General features: G+C 43.3%; 2 protein-coding genes across 3 annotated transcripts in view; both read left to right on the top strand.

Annotated features, from left to right (window-relative positions):
* Window positions 1–8,777, top strand: part of eif2b3 (eukaryotic translation initiation factor 2B, subunit 3 gamma) — a 96,708-nt gene extending 87,931 nt beyond the window's left edge. For both annotated transcript variants that reach the window (XM_042307943.1, XM_024391637.2), the window contains exons 11-12: window positions 4,038–4,141; window positions 8,557–8,777. In XM_042307943.1, the coding sequence (XP_042163877.1) occupies window positions 4,038–4,141; window positions 8,557–8,609 (157 nt within the window). In that variant the 3' untranslated portion in view covers window positions 8,610–8,777. The remainder of the gene's footprint in view (window positions 1–4,037; window positions 4,142–8,556) is intronic.
* A 6,412-nt stretch (window positions 8,778–15,189) lies between these two features.
* LOC112227380 (protein patched homolog 1-like) overlaps window positions 15,190–27,684 on the top strand; it is a 36,970-nt gene continuing 24,475 nt past the window's right edge. Inside the window, 3 exon segments of the mRNA XM_042307813.1 lie at window positions 15,190–15,736; window positions 17,672–17,864; window positions 27,678–27,684. The exon segment at window positions 27,678–27,684 is cut by the window's right edge and continues 183 nt beyond it. Of these exon segments, the coding sequence (XP_042163747.1) occupies window positions 15,590–15,736; window positions 17,672–17,864; window positions 27,678–27,684 (347 nt within the window). The 5' untranslated portion in view covers window positions 15,190–15,589.

Genomic DNA, 27,684 nt, shown 5'->3' with positions numbered 1-27,684 from the left:
TGTCATACTTTCCATGTGTATGCCCAAATAGTTTGAGCTTTTAATTAAAAAAAAAAAAGTATTCTCTCCAGAATTAAGTCTCTCACTGTTGCCTTCCTGTTATAGATCCCCCCCTAACCTCCCAGCTGTGCCCTGGACACCATAGGTGAATTGATTGCCACCTATCTATATTCAGAGTTTGTTCTGCTAGGTGACCTAAACTGGGATATGCTTAACACCCCGGCCATCCTAATATCCAAATACACCTCTGCTGTTTTCAATCAGGATCTCAGCAATCACTGCCTCATTGCCTGCATCCGTTGTGGGTCCGCGGTCAAACGACCACCCCTCATCACTATCAAACGCTCCCTAAAACACTTCTGCGAACAGGCCTTTCTAATCGACCTGGCCCGGGTATCCTGGAAGGATATTGACCCCATCCGTTCAGTAGAGGATGCCTGGTTGTTCTTTAAAATGCATTTCCTCACCATCTTAAATAAGCATACCCCTTTCAAAAAATGTAGAACTAAGAACAGATATAGCCCTTGGTTCACTCCAGACCTGACTGCCCTTTGACCAGCACAAAAACATCCTGTGGCGTACTGCATTTGCATCGAATAGTCCCCGCGATATGCAACTGTTCAGGGAAGTCAGGAACCAATACACACAGTCAGTTAGGAAAGCAAAGGCTAGCTTTTTCAAACAGAGATTTGCATCCTGCAGCTCTAGTTCCAAAAGGTTCTGGGACACTGTCACCACCGATAAATCCACGATAATCGAGAATTTCAATAAGCATTTCTCCATGGCTGGCCATGCTTTCCACCTGGCTACCCCAACCCCGACCAACAGCTCCACACCCCCCGCAGCTACTTGCCCAAGCCTCCCCAGCTTCTCCTTCACCCAAATCCAGATAGCAGATGTTCTCAAAGAACTGCAAAACCTGGACCCGTACAAATCAGCTGAGCTAGACAATCTGGACCCTCTCTTTCTAAAATTATCCGCCGCCATTGTTGCAACCCTTATTACTAGTCTGTTCAACCTCTTTCGTATCGTCTGAGATTCCTAAAGAGTGGAAAGCTGCCGCAGTCATCTCCCTCTTCAAAGGGGGTGACACTCTAGACCCAAACTGTAACAGACCTATATCCATCCTGCCCTGCCTTTCCAAAGTCTTCAAAAGCCAAGTTAACAAACAGATCACTGACCATTTCAAATCACACCGTACCTTCTCCGCTGTGCAATCCGGTTTCCAAGCTGGTCACGGGTGCACCTCAGCCACGCTCAATGTACTAAACGATATCATAACTGCCATCGATAAAAGACAGTACTGTGCAGCCATATTCATCGACCTGGCAAAGGCTTTCGACTCTGTCAATCACTGTATTCTTATCGGCAGACTCAACAGCCATGGTTTCTCAAATGACTGCCTCACCAACTACTTCTCAGATAGAGTTCAGTGTGTCAAATCGGAGGGTCTGTTGTCCAGATCTCTGGCAGTCTCTATGGGGGTACCACAGGGTTCAATTCTCGGGCCGACTCTTTTCTCTGTATGTATCAATGATGTCGCTCTTGCTGCGGGTGATTCCTTGATCCACCTCTATGCAGACAAAACTATTCTGTATACATCTGGCCCTTCTTTGGACACTGTGTTAACAAACCTCCAAACAAGCTTTAATGCACAAACAACACTCCTTCCGTGGCCTCCAACTGCTCTTAAACGCTAGTAAAACTAAATGCTTTTCAAACAATCGCTGCCCGCACCCGCACGCCCGACAAGCATCGCTACTCTGGACGGTTCTGGCTTAGAATATGTGGACAACTACAAATACCTAGGTGTCTGGCTAGACTGTAAACTCTCCTTCCAGACTCATGTTAAGCATCTCCAATCCAAAATTAAATCTAGAATCGGCTTCCTATTTCGCAACAAAGCCTCCTTCACTCACACTGTCAAACATACCCTCATAAAACTGACCATACTACCGATCCTTGACTTCGCCAACACTCTCCAACACTCTACTCAGCAAACTGGATACAGTCTATCACAGTGCCATCTGTTTTGTCATCAAAGCCCCATATACCACCCACCACTGCGACCTGTATGCTCTCGTCGGCTGGCCCTTGCTACATATTTGTCGCCAGACCCACTTGCTCCAGGTCATCTTTAAGTCTTTGCTAGGTAAAGCTTCGCCTTATCTCAGCTCACTGGTCACCATAACACTACCCACTCGTAGCACACGCTCCAGCAGGTATATCTCACTGGTCATCCCCAAAGCCAACACTTCCTTTGGCCACCTCTCCTTCCAGTTCTCTGCTGCCAATGACTGGAACAAATTTCAATAATCGCTGAAGTTGGAGACTTATATCTCCCTTGCTAACTATAAGCATCAGCTATCTGAGCAGCTCACCGATCGCTGCAGCTGTACACAGCCCATCTGTAAATAACACATCCAACTACCTACCTCATCCCCATATTGTTTTTATTTACATTTTTTGCTCTTTTGCACATCATCATCTGCACATCTATCACTCCAGTGTTAATTTTCTAAATTGTCATTACTTTGCTACTATGGCCTATTTATTGCCTTACCTCCTTATGCCATTTGCACACACTGTAAATATATTTTTCTATTGTGTTATTGACTGTACTTTAGTTTATCCCACTTGTAACTCTGTGTTGTTTTTTGTCGCACTGCTTTGCTTTATCTTGGCCAAGTCACAGTTGTAATTGAGAACTTGTTCTCAACTGGCCGACCTGGTGAAATAAAATATATATAATCATTTGAACCAGGGACTGTAGTGACGCCTCTTGCACTGAGATGCAGTGCCATAGACCGCTGTGCCACTCGGGAGCCCTGACAATGGCATTGTTGTATTTTAAATGTTGGTGTATAATTTGCCCACACGAGGTAGAGGCTGGTGTTCTTCAAAATGCATGCTCAGTCTTTCCTCTAAGTTTTCTTTTAGCAGCGCTGGTAACTGTTGTGGGGGATTTGGGGCCGGGTTGTTCAGGTGTTTCTGGATCAATAGGGTCTTAGGTGGTGGGCGGTGTGGTAATGGCTGTGGTCAGCTCGTTTGTGCGGCTTAAATTGTTTCCTGCAGTTCGATACATTTTTCCATGGAGCTGAGAGGAAATTGTGCAGTGTGAACTAATTTCCTGCAATTCTATGCATTTTGCCATGGCTAATTCTATGTTCTTATGCTCAACCATTCTAACTAAACCAATGGGAAACCCAATCAGGCCCCCTGGGCATGTGCCCTGCCTGCCCCATCAGTAATCCAGCCATGACCAAAATATTAATTTAATCTAAATAATTTTCTATTTTCACACTGTCTAGCATTTTGTTTTACTTCTGAAAGATAATAATAAAAAATATATGTCAATTATCTTTTCTGCATACTTTGTCTAGTTTTAGTAATTTTAAGTTTAGACTGAGTGCATTTTTCCATGAATAAAATAACTGGTGTGGAGGCAACAATGAATGAATACAGGGGAAACACTGATGCTAATCCAGTCTCTTTAGGAAAATAAAACAAGACAGCTGAAAACTCTGAGGGATCATGTTTCCTTTTAAGGGGGGTCAGAGGCAGGAAAGGACAAGGACCTCCCTCAGCTGGGCAATTAGCTGAAGACATGAAAGAGAAGTGTTCATTGTAAATATGTTCTTCTTCCCCTCTGAAAAAAAAAACCTGGCCTGGCCCAGGCATGTCAAGTAAACATCAAACTGGGCAAATAAAGTTATACAGTTTTTATAGTGCCAAAGTGATCCCTGGAAAATGTGTGTGTGTGTGTGTGTGCGTGAGAGAGAGCCTGTGCAGTTTAAAGCAGCCACAGACAACGGGACAATGTTACTGTTCATCCAGAAAACGGCCTCCTTGAAATTGGAGTAGATGTTTAAACAGTACATAAAACCAGGATTTTGACTGTGTTATTTCAGTGTCCACTGGCCAGAAATCAACTCTGCTGCGATGTCTTCACAGATACCCACAAGCTGCACAGTGTGATAATGTACTAGTTCTTAAGGGGGACTGACAGTTGATGCTGCTCTGTGTTTGTTCTACAGGTGTAACATCCAGGGCAGTGTGATCTGCAGTAATGCTGTGATTGGCCGAGGTGCAGACATCAAATACTGCCTGGTGGGGAGTGCCCAGCGCATAGAGCCAGATGGTGAGCATACTACTGCCTCACCTCACCTTGCTATCACACACAGTCCCACTCCCCTCTACTCTAACTAGCAGCAGTAGATTCCGGTGCCCCAAAACTTCCCAGGTTTTCCAGAAATCCTGTTTGGTAGATTCCCTAAATCAGGAGAGAATAAGTAGGAAATCCAGGAAACTTTCCACTGGGATTTCTGGAAAAAAAATGGGAGTTTGAGAAAGGTACCTGAATTTTGTGTCCCTCAACGGGCAGAAATGACACATGCTACAAGTCATGTAGTATTGTATCCAGGAGGAATGTTCCAAAAGTAGAAATTGGGATTATTGGGTGTGAACTTGTGTGGGTCAATGTTTATGTGACTGGGTGAATGTGTGTGTGGCGCGCGCCTGCGTGTGCCATGTGTTTTATTCTCCTTCTTAAAGCGCATTTAAACACAACCCTATTTTTGGAATATTCTTAATCCCCTTGTCCATAGTCCTTGATCAAGCTGGGGGGTTGTGTGTGTGTTCCTGTGTGTTTGTATGTTTGTGTGTGTTTTGGGGATTGTGGGGTTGGGGGGAAGGGTGTCTGGTGGCTGTTGTATTCCGGGTGGTCCTGGCCTGGTCTCTAACCTCTCCATCAATGACACTGTCAGGGGCGCCCCTAAGATGTCCAAGGCCTGCTCAGCCTAATTGACTGAACAACAGGGTGTTGCTACACCATGGCCCCCTGCACCAAATAATGCAACATTTACCTCCCTCCCAACCGACCCCCTTCCACCCTGCCCATCCAACTTCCCAGCCCGTTATGGTTATCGGAGTGCGACTGGACCTGATTAGCCTGCCATAACCTGGAAAGCACTGGCTTATGGAACGGCTCCCAGAAATCCCAAATTACAAGCTAGATCCTTGTACTTCCCATACACTCAGCCCCCCAGCCCAGTATTCTCCCCAATCCCCCTCCCTCGCCACCAACACCACCTAACTCCTATAAGCTTAAAGCACAGCACAGCAAGAGAGCACAATTCAAAGATAGCCCCTGAAAAAAGGCTAACAGAGTGCCACAGAGCAGAGGTTAATATAACCTATCATTATAAAAGCATCACTTATAATAACTGCCATAAAGTCTCAAAATAGCCCGGAGGATGCCAACAACCGTTCTCTTTTAAGTTCTGAAGTCAAAAGCACTTTGACTCATCATATCAAAGTGCCAAGTTCCCCTTCATTTTGAATAGTTTAATCTTAATGATATAAAAAGTACTGTTCTTTTTTTCTTACGTGATATGGATAATTAAGGCCAAATTAATGTTAAACCTGAACTTTGCCTTTGCCGTAAGGTTGGATAGTGCTTAGATACAGCCTTCTCTACTATAGTGACTGTCTCAGATTGATATACTAACACTTAGTTTTGAAGTAAAAGGTATTTCTTTTCCCTTTCAATCTGGCTTCACAGGGTGGTCCTATTCATGGCTATCCATCAGACATACAGCTTTGACTTCTATCACCCCAAGCTGTTGGCCCACTGTGTATACATGCATATTACATGCATACTGTGAACAGAGGGTTCTCTTTTACAGAAATGATATCCATATGAAACAAAGACCAGTTGCTTTATATATAAATCCCCTGAAGCAGTTGCTCCTCACGGGCTCAGTTTGCTTCTGAACACCATCCGTATCAGGTGGGTTGCCTCTCTCGTCAGAGGATAAATGAGGAGTATGACTGGTAAAAGCATTATGCCTCCACTCATAAAGCAGTTAGATGGAAGTGTCTGTGGAGAGAGAGAGAGACCACCCTGTCAGGCAGCGACAGACAGACAGAAGTTTTCTGACTGCACAATCAGGTGGCGGTGGGACTCTGCAGGTGTTGCTGCTGCTTCATAAAGGAAGAAGACTGTTCTCCATGCTTCAGGGAGACAGATATGCTCTTCTCTCCTCTTCCTCCTCCTCTCCCTCACAAATACACTGCTCTCCTGGTGTTTCATGCTCTGTTTCTCTTTCCTCCTAACTCTGAATGCAAAAACAGAGCCTTTGTTCGGATTCCTTCACACTAAAATGTATTTATATGGATCATGAATCACTTTCCCCGGTTTAGTTTGCATTAGCTTTTTTGCTCTGGATGGATAGCAGGCTCTCCTCAGGTTTGTCTCAATAGGCTGTTAGGCATCGCCCTTATGTGAGGGAAAGAATCATCTGCGTTCACCTTGTTTTTCTCCTGAAATCCTGATCCATCTGTCATTGAGAGGGAAAGTGTCGAAATCCTAGAAATGTGTATGATTTGGCACATTGTGAAAATATACAATGCCTTGTAAAAGTATTCAGAACCCTTGGATTTATTCCCAACGTGGGATTAAAATGGAATAATTTTGCTTTTTGTTTTGTTCAACAATCTACACAAAATACTCTGTCAAAGTGGAAGAAAAATCCTATTATTTTCAAGAGAAATGAATTTACTAAAATGTTGTTACGAAAGTATTCAGTTCCCTGAGTCAATACATGTTAGAAACACCTTTGGCATCAATTTTGAAGCTGTGGATCTTCTTGGGTAATTCTATAAAAGCTTTACACACCTGGATTGTGCAATATTTGCCCATTTATTCTTCTAACAATTCTTCAAGCTCTGTCAAGATGTTGGGGATCATGGCTAGACAGCAAGTCTTAACAGATTTTCAAGCAGGTTTAAGTCAAAACTGTAACTTGGCCACTCAGGAACATTCACTTTCTTCTTGGTAAGCAACTTGTGTAGATTTGGCCTTGTGTTAGGTTATTGGTCTGCTGAACGGTGAATTCCTCTCCTAGTCTCTGGAGTAAAGCAAACTGAAGCAGGTTTTCCTCTAGGATGTTGCATGTGCTTAGCTCCATCCCGTTTCTTTTTATCCTGAAAAAGTATTTGCCGATGTCAAGCATACCCATACCATGATGCAGCCACCACCATGCTTGAAAAGGAGGCATTTACTCAGTGCCGTGTTGGATTTTCACCAAACAAAAAGTGTTAGGCAACCAGTGAAGTGTCTTCCTTTGCTGGTTGCATACAAGATACATATTTTTGTAAATTCTGTACATTTGTCTTCTTTTCACTCTGTCATTTAGGTCATTAGCGTTGACTCACTACAATGTTGTTGATCCATTCTCAGTTTTCTCCCATCACAGCCATTGGAAAAGATAGCTGTTCTAAAAGCTGGCCTTCTAGGCAGAGTTGCAAAGAAAAAAAAACATCTCAGACTGGCAAATAAAAAGAAAAGATTAAGATGAGCAAAAGAACACAGACACTGGACAGAGGAACTCGAAGGCCAGCATCCCAGAGTTGCCTCTTCACTGTTGGCGTTGAGACTGGTGTTTTGCGGGTACTATTTAATGAAGCTGCCAGTTGAAGACTTGTGAGGCGTCTGTTTCTCAAACTAGACACTAATGTACTTGTCCTCTTGCTCAGTTGTGCACTCTAGCCTCTCACTCCTTTTTCTATTCTGGTTAGAGCCAATTTGCGCTTTTCTGCAAAGGAAGTAGTACACAGCGTTGTATGAGATCTTCAGTTTTTTTGGCAATTTCTTGCATGGAATAGCCTTCATTTCTCAGAACAAGAATAGACTGAGAAGTTTCAAAAGAAAGTCTTTGTTTCTGGCCTTTTTGAGCCTGTAATCGAACCCACAAATGCTGATGCTCCAGATACTCAACTAGTCTAAAGAAGTCTAGTTTTATTGCTTCTTTAATCAACACATTTTTCAGCTGTGCTAACATAATTGCAAAATGGTTTTCTATTGATCAATTAGCCTTTTAAAATTATCATTTTGGATTAGCTAACACAACGTGCCATTGGAACACAGGAGTGATGGTTGCTGATAATGGGCCTCTGTGCGCCTATGTAGATATTCCATAAAAAAATCTGCCGTTTCCAGCTACAATAGTCATTTACAACATTAACAATGTCTACACTGTATTTCTGATCCATTTGATGTTATTTTAATGGACAAAAGAATCTGCTTTTCTTTTTTCTTTTTTTTAACATGTACATTTCTAAGTGACCCCTAACTTTTGAATGGTAGTGTATATAAAAAAATCTTCCGCTTTGACAGAGTATTTTGTGTAGATTGTTGACAAAAGAAATTACAATTACATCCATTTTAATCCCACTTTGTAACCCGAAATGTGAAGACATCCAAAATGTCTGAATACTTTTGCAATGCACTGCATACTTTTTGTCTGAGTTGAGCATGTTAACTGCCTTGTGACTTAATTTCTGCTTGAAAAGTACTTCAAAGACCAGAACTTGACTTCAGTTTATCGAACACTGTTGTTTTACAAACCCAATTAACCACTCGCTATAGGTCTAGGGATCTTCGGCCTGTTTAATTATACAGTCCATCTCAAATACTAGGTTCCACTGAAGAACAAAGGTTCATAATCTTCTAACTCAAATGTCTAATTGTGAGAGGTTTCTTCTCACCTGTAGCTGAAAGCACTAACGAGGTGATCGTTGGAACTGACCAGCTGATGGAGATCTAGACAAGGGGGAAGACTGACCGATGGGAACAACGCCTTATTGACCGATCCAACAGACCAGAGCAGTGAGGCAAACTAACTGACCACCAGGCAGTTCCACACATCACCCCACCATCTCCATTGTCTTTTTTTACATTGTGTCCAAATAAAAGCAATTTTATTTATCCCAAGGATCAGTTTCAGTGGTGTTCTTTGTGTGAGTCTTGTCTGTTATTTCTGGGTGATTCTATAAAGCTTTGTTAAGTGTTTGTTCGGTCCGTGTGTTGTCGTCTATACATACATTTCTTCACACGACTATACAGCCTGGTAGTCTGTGTCTATGCCGTGTGGTGCAGCAGAGGACCAGAGCAGCACATTGGGGGTTAAGTTTATTTGTACACAAAAATGGTGGGCTGGACCACCCAGTGAGATCTCATCAAGTAACACATAATCCCTCCCAGGTTCACAAACTGATAGAAATTTAGGAGTTGGTCTCTTGACTTTTTTTCTTTGCTGTCAAAGATTTATTGCATTCTTTCGCCAGCGCATTTCTTAAATTACAGGTCTGAAGTTCCTTAGTCACAAACGACGACAGATCTCCAAGAAGATGCTCCGTCTGTCGTGTGATTTACAGTGGCCTGCTTCATATTGTGTCCGTGACCAATAGTCATTTATCGTCATTGGCAGAGTAATTATGTTGTCTGTCTTTTCTCTTCTTTTGTTTTTGTGGTTAGTGATGCTAGAATAACTAAACTTTCAACTCACTTTTGCTTTTTTATTCTCTTTATACAGACAGTAGATTCAAGTCCCGATACAAAAGTTATTGTAAAAAAAATCTTCGAAGGACTCCTTTTTTGTGGCCATTTAAAGACTTGCATACACAGATAAATGGTAACATAAATTAAAGATAATGTTATTTTCATTCTTCTTCCTGCTTTAACACTTTCTGCAGCCTCTGACCTGAGAGCATCAAGTCCAATTTATGAGATCTGGCATGGGTTGTTTTTTTAAAGCCAGGTTTGTATATTTATACAGCAGCCAACTCCCAAGTCCTTGTGGCTGTGTTAGTTAGGTTAGGAGTTAACCAGCTCTATGTTCATTGTCAGTCCCCACCTCTCTGGTCCGAATGTGGCAGATGCTTGTGTTTTCCAGGGCTCGGGATCAGATGTCATCCAACAGATCATATATCAGCTCTCGTCTCTGGGTTAGTCTCCATAGGGCTATTTGTTACTCTGATCAAACATGTCCCACCACCATGGACAGACTATAAAGGATGAAATTAATTAGAGTGGTCACTCAACAGAGTTTGGGAACTTTTTCAAAGTGATGAAAAGAAATTGAATGTTTAATGTCTTCTAGATGTACCACTGCTATTTTTTTATGATTGTTGATTTCCTCTGTCCACACCTCCGTACCTCTGTGTCAGCTCAGCTGCATGGCTAGCCGTGAACGTTGGCAGGCTCTAATCCAAATAAAGATACTAATGTTAACAGGCAGGCAGTGGTGTAATGTGCCTTTGGCAGTTGCAGGAAGTAGTGTAAGTGCAGTGGTCCTTGTGAAGCCAATGGAGACGACATGTAGACAGTAATATAAATACTGTCCAGGAGCTGGTCCAAGAGTCTGTGTCCCAAATGGCACCATATTCCCCATTTTAGTAGTGCAGTAAATAAATCAAATCCGTATAGGGATTAGGGTGTCATTTGGGACTCATACCAGGCGAGAGAGCTGGTTGACATCAGTTCTTGTGGAGGAGTACCCTGCCCTGGCTTCCAGGCCAAATGGGTGCTGGTCAAACTGACCAAATGACTTCTAGGGGGGAAGGGAAGAGAAGCTCTGCTCCAAAGGAGGAGTGTGGTGGGGTGGAGTTTGGGACTTTTGGGGTGGGTGGTTTTGGGGCTGGAGGGCTGGGCATGTTGGAGGGTGAGAGACTGGCTAGGCCACCCAAGTGGCAAAAACCAGCATGTCTGTTGCTGACCTCTACACATTAACAGAACACTTCCTCAATTTGTCTTCTCTGTTCTTGAGGCACAAACTAATTTCCTCCCTTTTTTGCAGCCCTACCTTTTGAGTCACTGCTGCGTCCCCCATGCCTCCGTTCAACCCTCACGCCCACCTCAACGCACAGAAGCACACACACACAGTGTCTTTTTAAGCAGCTCAACAGAAATAACACTTGCTTATGCTACTTTAACAAAGGGTGCGTGGGGGGGGATCCATGTATAGTATAATAACCTATAGGAACGTGAGGCACACCAACTCCGATATATCTCAGTAGTAAACCACCATGGCTTTCAGCTAGCTAAACAAGCTGTACTGCAGGTAAGAGGTATGATAAATTATCTGCACCACAGTCAGCAGACCAGACAAAGCCATGTTGGGCCATGTGCACAGGTTTTGTCACCAGTTAATGTATTTAATTGAGTCTGTCAGACAGTCTGGCAACCGGCTATTTTTATTTAGTGTTGCCAGATTAAATGCATTCCCCTGTGCGATATGTTTTCTTTTATGGACGCAAAGCTCTTCTGGGTGATTTAACTGTTCCTGTCAGATGATATGTGATACATACTCTTTGCTTATGTGTACCAGTTTGTAGTTTTAAACTTGCAAAGACCAGAGCAGTGCATAATTTCATATTACGTTTCAATGGATCATGATGCAATGATGTCAGAGCCCTGACTACACATGTCAATGCATTTTATTTGTAGTCTGTTCTCCTCGCTTTCTCTCAATTCAACCCCAACCCACCTCACAATATAGGTACATAATAGGTAGATAAATAAATTATAAGTTGATGAGAGACCCATAAACAAAGTTTGATTCTGCTATCGTTGCCACCTGCCAAAGTCTGACAATACCTCTTTAAGGGAACCAAACCATTCATTACATGACAAAGGGGGAAAGAAATACATTATCATAATGAATCGTATCTCTGGCTGTGTGGCAGGTCTCTTCTTTTAAAGACATCCCTTCAATGCTTACATGTACACGTCATTCTGCTACAATGCACCTTTTGGCTTACCAATACTTAAGAAAGCCCTTCGTAAACATTCATTAAACATGCGCTCAATGAATATTGGTTTGGTTCGCTGTGTCTTTTTGTTGCTTCAAACACCAGCAGTGAAAAGATGACTTAAGAGTAAATGATAGAAGTTAACAGTACCTAAGAGTAAATAGGTCCCTCCATGGATTGTACACATATTTGTACTGTGTGCTTATTACTGTGTAAATATACTACTGTTATTACTTGTAATACTCTTGCACTGTTATCATTACGGTTTGGCACTTGTTGCTTCAAATACATGATTGTGATATGTTTTGGTTATTGATTTATTCAAACCTGAAATCCATTTAGTTAATAGTGATTAATCGATTGTAATGGGTTCTGTTTGGACAAATATTGTTTAAAAGTGGACATGTGGGTTGGAGGTGGAATTAGTGCACTCTTTATGGAATTGATCTGTTGCAAAAACGTAAAATAAATGTAACTTAAATCAGTGGTATTCAAAGTCGGGGTCGCGACCCCTAGTGGGTTTGGGGGGGAACTGCAGTGGGGTCACCAATTATTTTTTTAACAAATCAAGCGTACTGATTATTGTATGGGACTATATTCCATGTTTTTGGGAAAGTTCATTAGAAAATTCAATTTTATTGAGTAAATGTATTTTTTGGTTTCTTTTAATTTCGATAAGAGATGAAAATGCAATGAATTGAAGGATATTTGTTCATGTAAAAGTCTAAATGTACTGATTTTAAGGTGTCATTAGATTTCGGGTGGGTGGAGTGAGAAATTCTTTGGGGAAAAATCGGGTCCCCAGAAATGTTGGCAGAAAAATGTGGTCCCTGCTGAAAAAGAATACCTTATACCATGTTGAACATTGTAATTGTTCTGGTTACCAGAATGCTGTATTCACACATAATAGCAATGAGGTTATATGTAGCCTATCAGCCATATGAAGTTACAAGTAGTTGCACGGTTGTTAAGAAAATGGAAATGAATGTATCTACAAAACTAAAGTAACTTATTTTGTTGACTTTCATATGATGTACAAAAATTGCCGATATGCCAAGTTCTACCCTTATGGGTTGGTTTTCTGGACACATATTAAAGGCATGGACACCAGTAGAGTTTGCCAGCTGAGAGTACTTAGCACCTCTGAACAGAGTGCCGCTCCAGACTTAATTTGCTGGCATAATTTGCCAACCGAGTGAAAACTGGACGAAAATGTCAGCAGTCAGATGCCTACCGGCGGGTGGTCCCTTAAACACACCAGGCCGAACAAAAGGCGAAAGAATTGCAGATGAACGGCAGATCAACATTCGGTGCGGCGTGTGCAGTCCCTAAGACTAGTCCTCGACTAAAAACCTATTTCAAGGGAGAATACCCATTGAACATGCTTTTTAGTCCAGGAATATGCTTAATCTGTGTCCAGAAGACCAGCCTTTTTAGCATTTAAAACTTGAACTTCTCTGCATGTACTATTTCACAAATAACAACTAAACCCCCAAGAAACTCAATTGTATCCCACTTTCTAGGTGCTAACGTAAACTGCAAATGATTTGGCCCCGTCAGTTCATGTGAACTCTAACCTAGTAGAATGTGTGCCCGTCTCCACTGGTCCATATGAGAAAGAAATGCAAGCACGCCTAGGTTTACAATAACTAATCACGCGGTCAACTGCAGCACAGATCGTGTGATGCTTGAGTGCGAGAGTGGTTCCGTACTTTGCAATTGCACATACAGAACCGGGGCTAGGCAGGCAGGCCAGGGCCCGAGAGGGAGTGGTTTATGTTGGGGAGGCCGTGTGATGGCAGATATCTGGACAGCGCATGGTCATCTCTGGGGTTTATTTATCCAAGGCCTCTAGACCTCGGACCAGACCTCCCTCAGTTTGTTAGGCTTCAAGGGGCCCCCTACCACACAGGGCAATTCCTCACATTCCATATTAGCTCCAATTTCCAGTTGCCTTTTCCCCTCATCCAATTGAACAAATTGAGTAACTAGCTGATCTCTAGTACCACCCCTGTATGCCACCATGATATGAATATCCTTTCCCACTCATCTCTGTCCACGCTCACACAAAGTATGTAGGCTAGACCTGGAGTCTGAGGTTTGCATTGAATTAAATCAAAAATCCCCTACAGTATGTAACGTTGTGTATGTATACTGATATAGTTGCAATTATACATGTATGCTTCTCAAGTATCACACTTATTATTTTTTATTTTTTAAGTCAGTCTAAATCAAATTGGCAGTCCAATGGTCATCTTGAAGGCCTGGGTTGAAAGCTACATGTTATCCACCAACTGAAATGTTTTTTATAATTTGGCCAAATGATGCGTAGACTAAAAGAGAGTCTGTCTCAGTCATGTAGGTGTGTGCTAATCTATTTAAATGTGAAGTCATTCTCTTCACAGTTTTTGAACAATGTACAGGATGAAAGGATTATAGAGCTGGGAGGAAATACCCTTAATGGTTCCATAAAGTGGCAACTATTGCTGTTGTTACACATCCAAAGTGCAAGTAGTAAGTTTATTTAACTTATCAGCAGTTTGTTGTCCCATCTTGATGATTGTAACGTATGCCAACCATAATCATTTGTTGTCATTTAACTTTCTGTAATAAAGTGGTTATCAAGACAAGTGCATGGATTTTTTTTTCACTCCTGACTGCATTTATTTATTCAATAGAGCACAAATAATCTATACATTATATTGCTTTTGTGCAGGCCTACACCATCCTGGTGTATACATGTCATACATTCACTCTATAATAAACCATATTGCCTTCAGACTCAGGTAAACAAAGTCAGAATGAAGTACTTGACAGTAGGCTGTGACAGAGAGGAAACAAATAACTACCTGGCAATAGTAGGAGGGTCCTGCTCAAACCCCATTAGAAGTGAAATGCCCTACTCCGGGGTAAGTAGAACCTGCAGCTGTCAATGTTGAAGACCAACACCACACACACTCATCACAGCTGTTTGGTAAACTGCACAGCACAGTGGAATTAAACATGTCAGTACATCCTTAGCAATTAGGTGTAAATAGACACAACCCCTGCACACACAATACAGTACCAAACAGAGTATGTCTTGTTTAATGAAATAGTGAGATTTATATGGGCCAAAGTCAAGCAAAGGAATTGACTTTGAAGCTGTGAACCATAGAGTTAGAATGGGTTTAAACCTTTTTTTAAAGTAACATGGAATGTTTTACAGTTAACACTTAGTTTACTTTATAGAGTTGAAAACTCTCATGCCAATAAATAAGGCTAGTTTAGTACACAATTTAGACTATTCAGTCCCTTGTATTTATGTGTGAGAAACTACTCGATTAATTTCTACTTTTATTTATATCCGAATCTGGATTAAAAAATAAAGTGTCTGTTTTATCAATCGATGGCATGTGTGATTGCTTCTTATATCCGAGATAAGGCCATTGGGAGTGTGCAGAACAGAGCAGGCAGCAGTGTGCTGAGTTTATTGAAAGAGTTCCTCTCTCTGACGCCCCCTCGCTCTCCCCCCTCCCCTCGATTTGAAGGGCTGCCTGGGTGGTCTCCCCCTCTCTCCACTTTGGTGAGCTGTTGCTTAGCAGCTAATAATAGGAGATGTTTGCAAAGTAATTTGCCTCTTCCTTGGCCAATGAGAACCAGAGCACTTTTCCATCAAACCACCCTTTTCAGGATTTGCAGAGTGGCTAACTTCTCCAAATGTTACTGCTACGGGATCAGAGGCAGATTTAGAGATCTGATCGAGACGTTCCTACTTCGAAACGTTGTTTTATAAGCTATTAGGACGGATGAAGACTGAAGGATCTATACGGATTTGGGCACATAATGTTGGGATGGAGTTGCAAGACTTTGGCTCAAGGAAAGACTAGAATATATTATCCAAACTTTTACCCGGTGGATGCGCTAGTATTCTATCTTGGATTATTGTCGCTTTTGCTGAACTCGCACTGTTTCTCTCTTGCTTTGCTCTGTGCTTTGTTTTCTTGTTTGGACTATGGCCTCGGATCCCAGAGTCCCAGGGGCCGGTGTTTTTGGAGATTTACCCCCAAATTATATGCGTTCTCCGCCGCCAGTAAACTCAGATCTTCTCCGGAGACCCAGCTACTGCCACGCTGCTTTCGCATTAAAACAGATTTCTAAGGTGATGAAATGCTTTCGATGGAATATGCTTCATTTTTCATTCATCGTCTCTGTGAATGAGTGTTATGTTCTGGTACTTTTGCGGAAACTGATGTTATTACTACTCGAATGGAGGAATGTCAATTGAGGGAGTTTTATGTCAAAATGTCATACAATGTGATACACACGGTGATATTACACTCTAGTGATATTTCGGTGTTACATTGTAACATTTACTGGCACGCACTGATTTTACACTTCCAGCCCCGATCCCCCTATGAATGAGAATAACTTTATCCATTCATTTTTAGAAGCAATACAACTCAAAATAGTTATTTCTGCGTGTGTGGGATCTGTTCAACTCTGTTTGTAACAAGTTAGACGCAGGGTCCCCGTTGTGGGCTAGTTTGTTTGAAAATGCAGTGGGTCTTACAGAGGAATTCACTGATTACGTTTTATCTGACAAAGCATCACTGGACCGCATGAACGCTTGGAAATGTGTCAAAACTCCTAAGTGAAACCAAAACATCTGTCCAGTGTCTGTACTAGACCGGTGACATTGTTTGTAAAGTTTGAAAGGGTATAGTAGAAGGTCTTCAGACAGTGTTTTAATTTTAAATGATAGGAGAAGGGATTTTTGGTATAGAAACTGCTTATTGTCAAATCCTTGCATAGCCTGTAAGAAGGTATGTAGCCTATAAAGGAAAGTACGGTATAGTCTACATCACTCCTGACTCAAATATGTGCAATCTTGTAATCTTTCAACTTCCATTTAAAACTAGAAGTTGCGTTAGTGCTCAACAGCATTGGGTTTCATATTTTTTACCAGGAGGTTGTTAGGGGCAGCTGGCTGAGTGTTTAAAAAAGGAAATATAGTAAGATTGGACAAAAATGGAAGTCCTAGTCCAAGTACACAAATGTGTTCAACTCAAATTGTATTGGTCACATACACATATTTAGCAGATGTTATTGCTGGTGGAGCGAAATGCTGTTCCTAGCTCCAACAGAGTAGTAATATTTAACAGTGTAGTACTATCTAAAACGATTCACAACAAAAAAAACACATCTAAAATTAAAATAATGGAATTAAGAAATATAGAAATATTACATTGAGCAATGTCGGAGTGGCATTGACTAAAACACAGTAGAATAGAATACAGTATATACATATGAAATGAGTAAGGCAGTATGCAAACATGATAGCCTCTATTAGATGCTTATTTAATCCTAGTTGTTAATAGTGTATTATTCATGTGTAGTAGGCTACACAAGAACAGCATAGAGTACTTGATATCCCATTTGACAACTATGCTGTTTATTTTTGTTAAGTCCAAACCATGTAACCATAATTGTGATGTCATGGGTTTTGATTCCATAGCAAACCCCCATGCCTCTGGTGATGAGTGGCACCCTGACCTCGCTTGTGCCAACTGTGAGGGCCAATTCCAATCCAAAGACTGGCCATTGCTTTACTCTTTTTTATGTTGGGCCCTCAATGACCTACTTATCAATTGGGGTTCTGGCTGGTTATATTCTGATATTCACATGGTCTCTAGATCTGACATTAGCTCAGTGATGTATTTCACATAGATATGATTTGCTTACAGGACAACTGACATGAAGACTCTCAAGTAGCTGACTAATACAGTAGATACTGTAATGTTGAACATGCCCTTAAGTATGTCACGTTATCACAATGAAAGTCATACTCAAGTTAGCTATCTTATTAGCATAGCATTCTCTGCCCTTGTAGTTGAATCTTAGTAATACTAGAAAGACTACTATATTGAGTTTTTTTTATCTTACAGTTAGAAACATTGTAGTCTTCCATTAGTGATAACTTGTACTTGTCTATGCCATAGCCATACATTCCATGTAATGCAATATGTTGTTATTAATGTGTAATAACAATGTAATAACACCTTTCTCTCCCTCCATGTTCCTCTTGTCTCTTTAGGGGAAGGCTGTGGGTCAGAAGGCCCCGTTGTGGGTTCGGGCGAGGTTCCAGGCTCTTCTGTTTTCTTTGGGCTGTCACATCCAGCGACATTGTGGAAAAGTCCTTTTCATTGGACTGCTTGTGTTCGGTGCCTTGTCTGTGGGTTTGCGGGTTGCTGCCATTGAGACGGACATTGAGCAACTGTGGGTTGAAGGTGAGTCTGGCGTTTCAGTTTTGGGGTATGGTTTGGGGGGGTTGTCTGGGAAGGGGAGAAAGGGGTCGGTTTTTTTGCCCAAATGAACTTGTTGTGGACATTTTGCCATCTAAACTACTGAAGGGGGGACAGGAAACTGTATGGGTACTGTCTGACTGATTTGTCGATCAGTAGTTGAGATGGATGTTTTTTGTAGAGACGATCCTCTACAGTTGTTATTCATGATTGGGTGATATACAAAAATGTGTTTTTTTTTTCTTTGTAATCTTTTGTAAACATTGAAAGTTGTGGTACTTTGTAAGATCTGCACTTTTGAGTGTGTTTTTTGCTGATGCCAAAGTTGCTTTGCATTGGGAATGGAGAATGGGTCAAGATATTCCTACTTTATTGCACACAAGGAGCTAGCGTTGGTGTTCACTGCAAATGCAGGCCTTCTCTTTTTCTTCTCATCAGCCTTGTTTTGTTTGCCATGGTGGTTCCATGATCCATGTTTTATTTGCCGTCCTTTCTGTGTGCAGGCTGGGTTATCGGTGCATATTCGGGCAGCTTTATTTGGTTTTCACACTGCCAAATTCCTTTTAAGCCCCCCTAGGCTTTTGCCGCACTCCTGATCCCAAGAGCAGATGGGCTGTGTGAATCGTTAGCCATCTTTGAGGAGCTGACCCTCCCCCCTAGCTCCCTGTGTGGTCCTTAACTATTCTTGGATTCCATTCAGCAATAAAAGCACCCCCTTTCCTACAAAAAATATGTTAATACAACTGAAGATTTCCCACCTGTTTTGCACATTCTAAAAAGAGTCACAGCAGTTGTAGTATAAACACTCACTCAGTATCTGTGTATTTTATTCCGTACCAACACTTTGGCTGGGAAGGGGACTACTACTACTGTTGTCAATGAAATGCCTGTGGTCTGACACACTGTGTTTGAGTTTTTGTCAGATTGGTGAAGCCAAAGATTTTCAGATTTACTTGTCAGATTGTAGTTGAGTTGTCGGAGTCTGACTCACAAACAAGATGTGAAGTTATCGCAGTGTAATTTGTCATGATCACAGTATTTTGGTAATGTACTGGTGTGTATTTCATTCACATTAAATAAGCTAACCGTTTGTCTTCTGAAAGGAGGTTGTTAGATGTAGCCATATGGGTTTGTTATGCCTAATCATGGAGTCATTCTGAGTGAAATGCCCAAATGCTGAAAAGGAATGCTGTTGCTTTAAGAGGCAGTGCCCATGTTTCTAAAGTTTCTGCCTGTGTTGTTTCCCCCAATAGCCCATTGACAAAGCTGCTCAGAGTTGAATGAAAAGTAAGTGGTTTGGTAACAAGGAGAGGTTAGATCTTCTCGCACGCACACACACACACACACACTTTTACAAAAGGGAGGAAATATCTCCTAATAAAACAGAGAAGTTCATTGCTCTCTTAGAAAAGATGTGTCCAAAGAGCATTATTTTATTCATCAACAACTTACGGACTCAAACTTTAAAAATAGCAAGTGTAGAAGGCTTAATATTTTCTCAGTACAGAACGCACATCTATAGGGTCTTCTTGTCAACACATGCAGAGGTGTATTCTGACCGCATATGAGGGATGAGGGTGCTGATATGAGGCCTCCTGGGCTCACACTTGGCCAGCTGGGAGTTCCTGAGAGCATATGCCCCCCATCATATATCCTCAGGCCATATCTGTCCCCAACTCAACTCCCACCCAAATGTCACGTTTGCCACCATGCTAGTATAGATGTCCGGCTGCTTGTGAAGTCCGACCACCAGGGTCCTTACCTAAGCCTACCCTATACCCTACCTGGCCTACCCCATTCTACCCAACCCTAACCTAGCCCAGGATAATGTGCTAAAACTTGTGCCATAGGACAGTAGAAAATAGTGTTTTGGTGAGAATTTGTTTTCTGACCCTGATAATGCAAATCCCTGCTGTACACTGTCACAACAGCCTTAGCTGGGACTAGTATGTCTGTTCTGAATGTTGCTATACTATTGGTGGTATATAAACCAGTAGTTGGTGCTAGTCAGAAACATATGGGAGTAGGTTTCTTCAAACTGAGGAAAGGTGTGGTAGTTAAACATATGGTACCTGTTAAGGTGTACATATGGGGTTGTGACAGATACAAGCCTAAGCGGTTCTTTCTCTAGGTGGACAGACGACTTCCACTGGTTGGCTAATACAGACAGAGTGCTGACTAATAATGCACGCTAAATTCAGCTAAGGAACCTTTTTTTGTTAATCATATGTTGTTTTCTTTTGAACTTTTTTTTGCTACCTCAGAAGCAATGAAGAGCAAGCAACAACACAGGAAAGGGGGCTAGCAGTCATGGGTGGGACCTGGGGAGAATGTGACCTAGCGTGTATTGTCTGTCGGAAGAAAAGGGGAATAATAAAGTGCAGGGAGATGAGGGTGGGGGTGGGGGAGCATTGGGGTTGAAGGTTTTAGGGGTTCACTTCAACATTTTCCCATTCCCTAAAAACAACAGTATGGCTTCTCTCTCAGGACACATTTCTCTCACCAGTTCAAGCAGGACTTAGAAGAAAAAGTATATTGCCTGGGTAGGGAGTTGTTTTTTCTGGATGTAATATATGTTTAGCTATAGCATTATTACTATGGCAACAGTAGATTACCCAAAAGGTTTGATATTTTGTAGTGGGTAAAATATACCACCAAAAGACCAGCAAAAAGCTTTGAATAGAGCATTTAGAGTGGAAAATAAATGTTTACATGTAATGTACAAGTATGTACTGGTAGCCCACATGAACTAAACCCATCCTTCTTGACACAGTTTTGATGATCTTGACAGACATGTACACACAGACAAGCTGTGCAAATATTACAAAGTGACTTGGGATTTGTGTTTTAAAAAGAGACTGTAGAAGTGGGGAAAATAACATATACAGAGAGCATGAATGACCTACTCCAAATGGCGAACAGTAGGTACCTTCTAGAGCCCTAGCAGCATGAGGGGAACAGTAGGTACCTTCTAGAGCCCTAGCAGCACGAGGGGAACAGTAGGTACCTTCTAGAGCCCTAGCAGCACGAGGGGAACAGTAGGTACCTTCTAGAGCCCTAGCAGCACGAGGGGAACAGTGGGTACCTTCTAGAGCCCTAGCAGCACAAGGGAAACATGTGGACGTTTCAGTGTTTGGAACAGTTATCTAAACAAAAATGCAAGGTAAATGCTATAATTAATCAGAAAATACACAGTCTTCCAGTTCAGGGTCTGCTACAAGAGAATGAAAGGTCTGAGGCATTATTGTAGGTGAATGGCAAGCCACAGTGCCCCAGCTAGATAAATAAACTCCAACTGCTGAGCCTCAGACCTCACCAGTAGAAAGAACAAACAAGGCCAGAGTCAACCTGGGTCAGTTGAAAATGTTTATTTCAACCCCCCCAACCCCCTCCCTCCCTTCCTTCATTCCCCCCACACCTCCCACTACTCTGCAATCCTCCAGCCTCAGTCCTCTCCTCAAGGGGCAGACACAAGAGCTGAATGCAAAACCTCACCAGCTCCCTCAGTTATTGAAGTCGCCATTAACCGTCCACTGTGGACAGAATTATAATATACAGTGCTAAGTTATATCCTTTTTGGAGATATACAGTATTAAAGCAGTGACTCATAGCCACTCTATCTTTTCAAGTTATGTTAGTGTTTATGGGACTTGGCTTTTTTACATGTATAGTTACATTTCAGCACTATATGTAACTGTAGACCTGTTTAGCATCCTGTATTTTATGTTGCCAGTCCTTGCACCAGTCCTTGCAGACACTGGTGTGCATTTTTGGGAGTGCTGAAGGCCTATCCCTGTTACAGACCTGCAAGCCCAGTCTCACACATCTCCTGTATAAATCTCTATTTCATTCACTTGGACAGTTTCTTAAATCCTGCCAAAAGAGATTGTTCTCCTTGGTCAACTTTAAATAAAGTGACACCAGTCACCTTTTTGGGTAGAGTTTGCCTATTTTCCTCTCCGCTTGCACCCCCCCTGGAAAAAGAAGAATGGAGAAAAACATTTTCTTTGTACTTGCTGTTGGGGGGGGGGATGGTCCTTGGGCTCAATAAATGTATTTCTAGGCTGAATGAGACCAGCAATTTGGGACATTTTTGCCTTTCACCGTGGGATGAATGTATGTTTCAACCACACATTAAGCTGCATTAGCAGCCAGTGGAGTGCCTAATGTGACTATTTTTCGCCGCAGCCAACACTAGGGATGATTAGCATAATTAGTACAGGCAAGCCTATACATATGGAAATAGAAGGTGCCTAAATGCCAACACCAGTGGAAATTTATGTCAATGCTGACAGAAGTATCAAGATCTGAATAGATTGTAACTGAAACTGATTATTTTTGTCTTTCGCTTTCAATGGTATTTTTTCAGTTCTTCCTCTCAAATTGAACTTCATTTCTCATCCTCTCACTTTTTGGGGTGAAGGAATACCTCCGTGTCCTCTCCTTTTACCACCTTGTCCAATTCAGACCCCCCCCCATACACACACACACACAGACCGACACACACTGTATTTCTCGTTAAGGTAGAAAGCCAAGCCCCCCACGCCTGCATTGTTTTATTTGCTGGGAAAAAGTCTTGGTCCATTTGCTTTTGTTGTGAAAGTTCCCTCTTTATTTTTTCCTGCTTGTTGGGAAACATCTGAAAGAAATTCAGGAGGGGAGTGACAAAAGCCTGCATTCAATCTCTGCTGCTCTGCCTGCTTTCTCTCAGAATTAGGAGCCTCTCTATCTGCTAAGTAACACATTGAACTGGGATGGGGAGGTGCTGCTGATTCTGTAAAAGGATGGCCTACAGAAAATGGCAGTAGAACTAAAGCTTAATTTCAGCAGAGACTTGTTTCGCTCTCGACCAGCCAGGGCCAAATCTATCCCTCTGGTTTTATACTGCATGCTTTTTTAAATGGATAACAAAGAGGGGGGAATGGGCAAGATGACAGAGTGACAGGTCCTAAACAGAACCATTCCAGCAAAGTCTATTTTCTATGTGAATGTATTTAAGTGAGGGAGTGAGTGAGTGGCGAGGCTGTGTGCGCATTTGAGTTTGTATATCTGTGATTTTGTATCCTAGAAGGTCTAATCTGTGCTACAGTACAACACCGTATATTCTTTGTTTTATTCCTTTGGCGGCTGAAGCAGGTAAAGCATGTCTCTTCCTTGTGGGACTTCCTCCAAAGCAGCATGGGTCCTTTCAGTGGCCTCCTAATCCAGCTAATCTGGCCCACAACACTTTGAAGGTGGTCTCCGCTAATGGAGACTGGAATTGGACCTAGAGCTTGCATGCGAATGGTGCTGCTGCTGGCTCAGTCCTAATTGTTAACTGGGTTAATAATTGGGTTTTTGTGATGGCGCCTAAAAGTCTCTGAGCAAAGCTGGAGAAGTAGCTCGGCTTCTTGTGTGGGACTTCTTCCTCATTTGATTGGATACATTGTGTTGCCTTTGACCAACACTTTTTGAGTTTGATCTCAACTGTTTACAATCACTAAACCTGTGCAGATGTATAGGCAGACAACATAACAGACAGGCATGGAGAGGGTATACATTGATACAGTACAGTATGGTACGGGTGTCTCCTGTGAGGTCTGTGGGGCTGGTCTTTTCCTGGGTGGTGGTGGGCTGGACATGAGGGAGATTGGAGCTGACAGGGTCCATCAGTGGTCTGACACCAAGGAGCAGGGGTCTTTATCTCCTTGGTTAATTACATGCCACTTTCCATACTGCCCACTGATAGGGGAGCTAACATACATACACAGACACAGACACACACACGCACCTGGCCCTGGGTCCGGACACTGGGTGGGAGGCCTTCTCCCTGAAACCTGCTACCATTGTCTGTCTGCCTCTGGCCAGCCCCAACCCCCAGCCTTCTTCTGAGAAGAAGTGAGAACCCCATCTGGATGGAGATTAGCTTCAGCTTTAGCATAGGAATGGCTATGGTAGGCAGTCCTCGCTCCACTATGACTGTGATATAAACACGTTTGACTGATGGATAGTATCCCTGCATATGCTTGCAAGATGAGATGGACCATAACTGGGGATTAATTGGTCTGTAAAGGGGGTGTCACCTCCGGGGGTTGAAGTGAAAAATGGAACAGAGGGAGAACAAATGGAGGTGCTTTTCTTGGAGTGGCTTTGTGAAGAAGTATGAGCTCCCTGATCTCTTCAACCATGTTATGTTGATATGATTTACTGTTATCTCATTTCCCCATCCAATATGGGATTGCTGAAGGACACTGAGAGCTACATGTCTTAGGTCTTGACAACTGTCTCTTAATTAAAAGTTATTTTGGCTTAATGCTAACCCTTCACATCGGTTTCTGCAGGTTTCCAAAGGACACCAAATCCAGACACTTCTCTATAAATTTCCTGACTGCTTTGTGAAAAGTATTTGGGCGCCTGTCTCTTTAACGGCTCCTGGTTGCAGGCTAAGTGGATCAGAACAGAGAGTGAAGCAGAGCAGAGAGTGGAGCAGAGCAGAGAGTGGAGCAGAGAGTGGAGCAGAGAGTGGAGCAGAGTGGAGCAGAGTGGAGCAGAGCAGAGAGTGGAGTGGAGCAGAGCAGAGTGGAGCAGAGCAGAGTGGAGTGGATCAGAGAGTGGAGCAGAGCAGTGGAGCAGTGGAGCAGTGGAGCAGAGTGGAGCAGAGAGTGCAGAGAGTGGGGCAGAGAGTGGAGCAGAGCAGAGAGTGGAGCAGAGAGCAGGGGAACAAAGCAGAGGGTGGAGCAGAGCAGAGAGTGGAGCAGAGCAGAGAGTGGTGCAGAGAGTGGAGCAGAGCAGAGAGTGGACCAGAGAGTGGATCAGAGCAGAGAGTGGAGCAGAGCAGAGAGATCAGAGCAGGGGCAGAGCAGAGAGTGGGGCAGAGCAGAGAGTGGAGCAGAAAGTGGAGCAGAGTGGAGCAGAGTGGATCAGAGCAGAGTGGAGTGGAGCAGAGAGTGGGGCAGAGAGTGGAGCAGAGCAGAGAGTGGAGCAGAGTGGAGCAGAGCAGCAGAGCAAAGCGCAGAGCAGAGTGGAACAAAGCAGAGGGTGGAGCAGAGAGTGGAGCAGAGTGGAGCAGAGCAGAGAGTGGAGCAGAGCAGAGAGTGGAGCAGAGAGTGGAGCAGAGCAGAGAGTGGAACAGAGCAGAGCAGAGAGTGGAGCAGAGCAGAGAGTGGTGCAGAGCAGAGAGTGGAGCAGAGAGTGGAGCAGAGCAGAGAGTGTACCAGAGAGTGGAGCAGAGCAGAGCGTGGATCAGAGAGTGGGCAGAGCAGAGCAGAGAGTGGAGCAGAGAGTGGGGCAGAGCAGAGAGTGGAGCAGAAAGTGGAGCAGAGCAGAAGAGTGGAGCAGAGTGGATCAGAGCAGAGAGTGGATCAGAGCAGCAGAGTGGATCAGAGCAGAGAGTGGAGCAGAGAGTGGAGCGGAGAGTGGAGCAGAGCAGAGAGTGGAGCAGAGTGGAGCAGAGCAGAGAGCGGAGCAGAGCAGAGAGTGGAACAGAGCAGAGAGTGGAGCAGAGCAGAGCAGAGAGTGGCAGAGCAGAGTGGAGCAGAGCAGAGAGTGGAGCAGAGCAGAGAGTGGAGCAGAGAGTGGAGCAGAGCAGAGAGTGGAGCAGAGTGGAGCAGAGCAGCAGAGTGGAGCAGAGCAGAGAGTGGAGCAGAGAGTGGAGCAGAGCAGAGAGTGGAGCAGAGCAGAGTGGAGCGGAGCAGAGCAGAGAGAGTGGAACAGAGCAGAGTGGAGCAGAGAGTGGAGCAGAGCAGAGCAGAGAGTGGAGCAGAGCAGAGTGGAGCAGAGCAGAGAGTGGAGCAGAGAGTGGAGCAGAGCTAGTGAAGCCTCCATCTGGTGAGTGGTTGAGCTTTCTCTCATAGAGCAGAGCAGTGGCTGAGTGTTGGGCCGGGGCCCCAACCGGGGTTCTAGCTGGGTGGTCCAGATGGGCGGAACGAGACACAAATAGCTATAATTTACTTCAGGATCCCTGTAATTACAGGCCCAAAGCTTGAAAGTCAGTTCCTGTAGATGCCCCAATGTATTAAATATGAGCACAATGTCTCAAGTCAAACAAGTGTCTGCTCTTAAGTCTGGTTTGATTTTAATCAGAGTTCGAAAACAAGTTAACACGTACTAGTGTGAATGTAACCTGAGTGTTTCAGGTTGTTGTTCATTGGATAGGAAAGTTTGTTCATGAGTGGCACCAAGGCTGACTTCAAAAGTGATGGCTTCACGAACATAAAGCACTTTGCTTTTGATTATTTGGTGCATGGGCACATTCTGCATGATCACAAATTACATTAGCTTACCTTCTTTTATGAATTCACAAGTAGGCTATGAAGGCTAGAAGAAAGCAGTGAAAGATTGTGATGTGTTTCCAAGCCAGTTATAACTTGATCTTACACTTCGAGACCTGTTTTTCTCCTCCCTCAATTAGAGGAGCTGGCTCAGGATTTGGGGAGGTGGTGCGAGGAAGACAGACAGAGGACGAGAGAGAGGGAGAGATGCGGAGAGGCGAGGTGGCCACAGCGAGAGCCAGCCTCTGCGGGATTGTCATGTAGTGGAACACATGTAGGGGCAGACGAGCCCACTCTGATCCAGAGCGGTGTGTTTCATGTGCCCTTGGCATGGCCACAGATACCCTGCTCACTCTTTTCAGGGCAGCCTCTGGTAATTAGGGGGCTGGACTCCAGAGTTTCCTCTCCGGCCTTTGATGCTTTCAGCCCGGCTCTGCATACCACATCAACAGAATTTCTGCCTCGTTGTTCTCCCTCATCCAACCCTGGCACCACCTTTTGTTCTTTCTCTCTCCTAGTTTCTCGCTCTCCTTCTCTGATGGGTTAGTTCTGGTATGGTGGAAGTTTGCTGTAAAGAATGGATAGCATATCGTGCCTTGGTTTTTTACTGAAACCGTCTGTCTAAGCTAGAGGCTGTGTTTTTGGCTGTTTCAGTTTCTTACACATTCAAGCCCCAGGTGAAACAGACTGTGAAACTGGGGATGGTGATGCTGCCATTCTGTGTCGTGCCGTGTTGTTAGTGATGGGGTTTGGGCACAGTGAGGAGGATTTCCCTAACAGGACACATCTGCTTCACAGAGGGAGCCAATGAGAAGCTTTGACTCATTTCTCTTGGCTAGATGTTTTGTGTCTGAAGTTCCTTCAAAACCAACATTGGCAAGGGTGTTGGCCAATCTGTGTTCATGTGTGTGTACTGCGTTCACTGCACTCACGCGACACTCATTTCAATGCAGGGAGCCAACTCTGAACTTGTTTGTGTGTGTCTGCAATGCTTGTTGCACTAGTCTGATAATAATATGAGCTGTGCATACTCATAATCAGACGATTTCTCCCCGTCTCTCCATCTCTCCACCCCTCTCTCTCTCTCCATCTCTCCACCCCTCTCTCTCTGCTGTGGTCTCTGTATCACTTGGGCCCATGCCAATGTCTCTGGTTTGAACTACACAGCTATTTAGAATCTAAGTCTTGGAGAGCTGGGAGGAGGGGTTGGCAGAAAGTTGGAAATTTGAAACTCAGCCTAATTAATGACTTTTTTTCCCCCACCACCCTGGTTGCTATTAAATTAAACTGTGAATCTTAAAACTGTGAGTCTTCAAAAGGGTATATTTCTAGAACTGTACAATCTGTAGACCTTTCTGTTCTTCACTCTCTCTGTTGGTTGATGTTTCAACTTGCGTCATGCTTCCTCTGCAGTGGTAATGAGGCTGGGCTGTCTTGCCACATCGCAGCGCAATGAACATAAATAACCCGATAGCTCTTATATACGTGAGAGATGAGATGAATCTTTAACCCAATCCCCCCTCTCCATCTCTCTTCTTCTCTCTTCTAGCCGGTAG

Source organism: Oncorhynchus tshawytscha, linkage group LG28 (genome assembly GCF_018296145.1).
Source record: "Oncorhynchus tshawytscha isolate Ot180627B linkage group LG28, Otsh_v2.0, whole genome shotgun sequence".
Lineage (NCBI taxonomy): Eukaryota > Metazoa > Chordata > Actinopteri > Salmoniformes > Salmonidae > Oncorhynchus > Oncorhynchus tshawytscha.
This window is presented reverse-complemented; position numbering and strand designations above follow the sequence as displayed.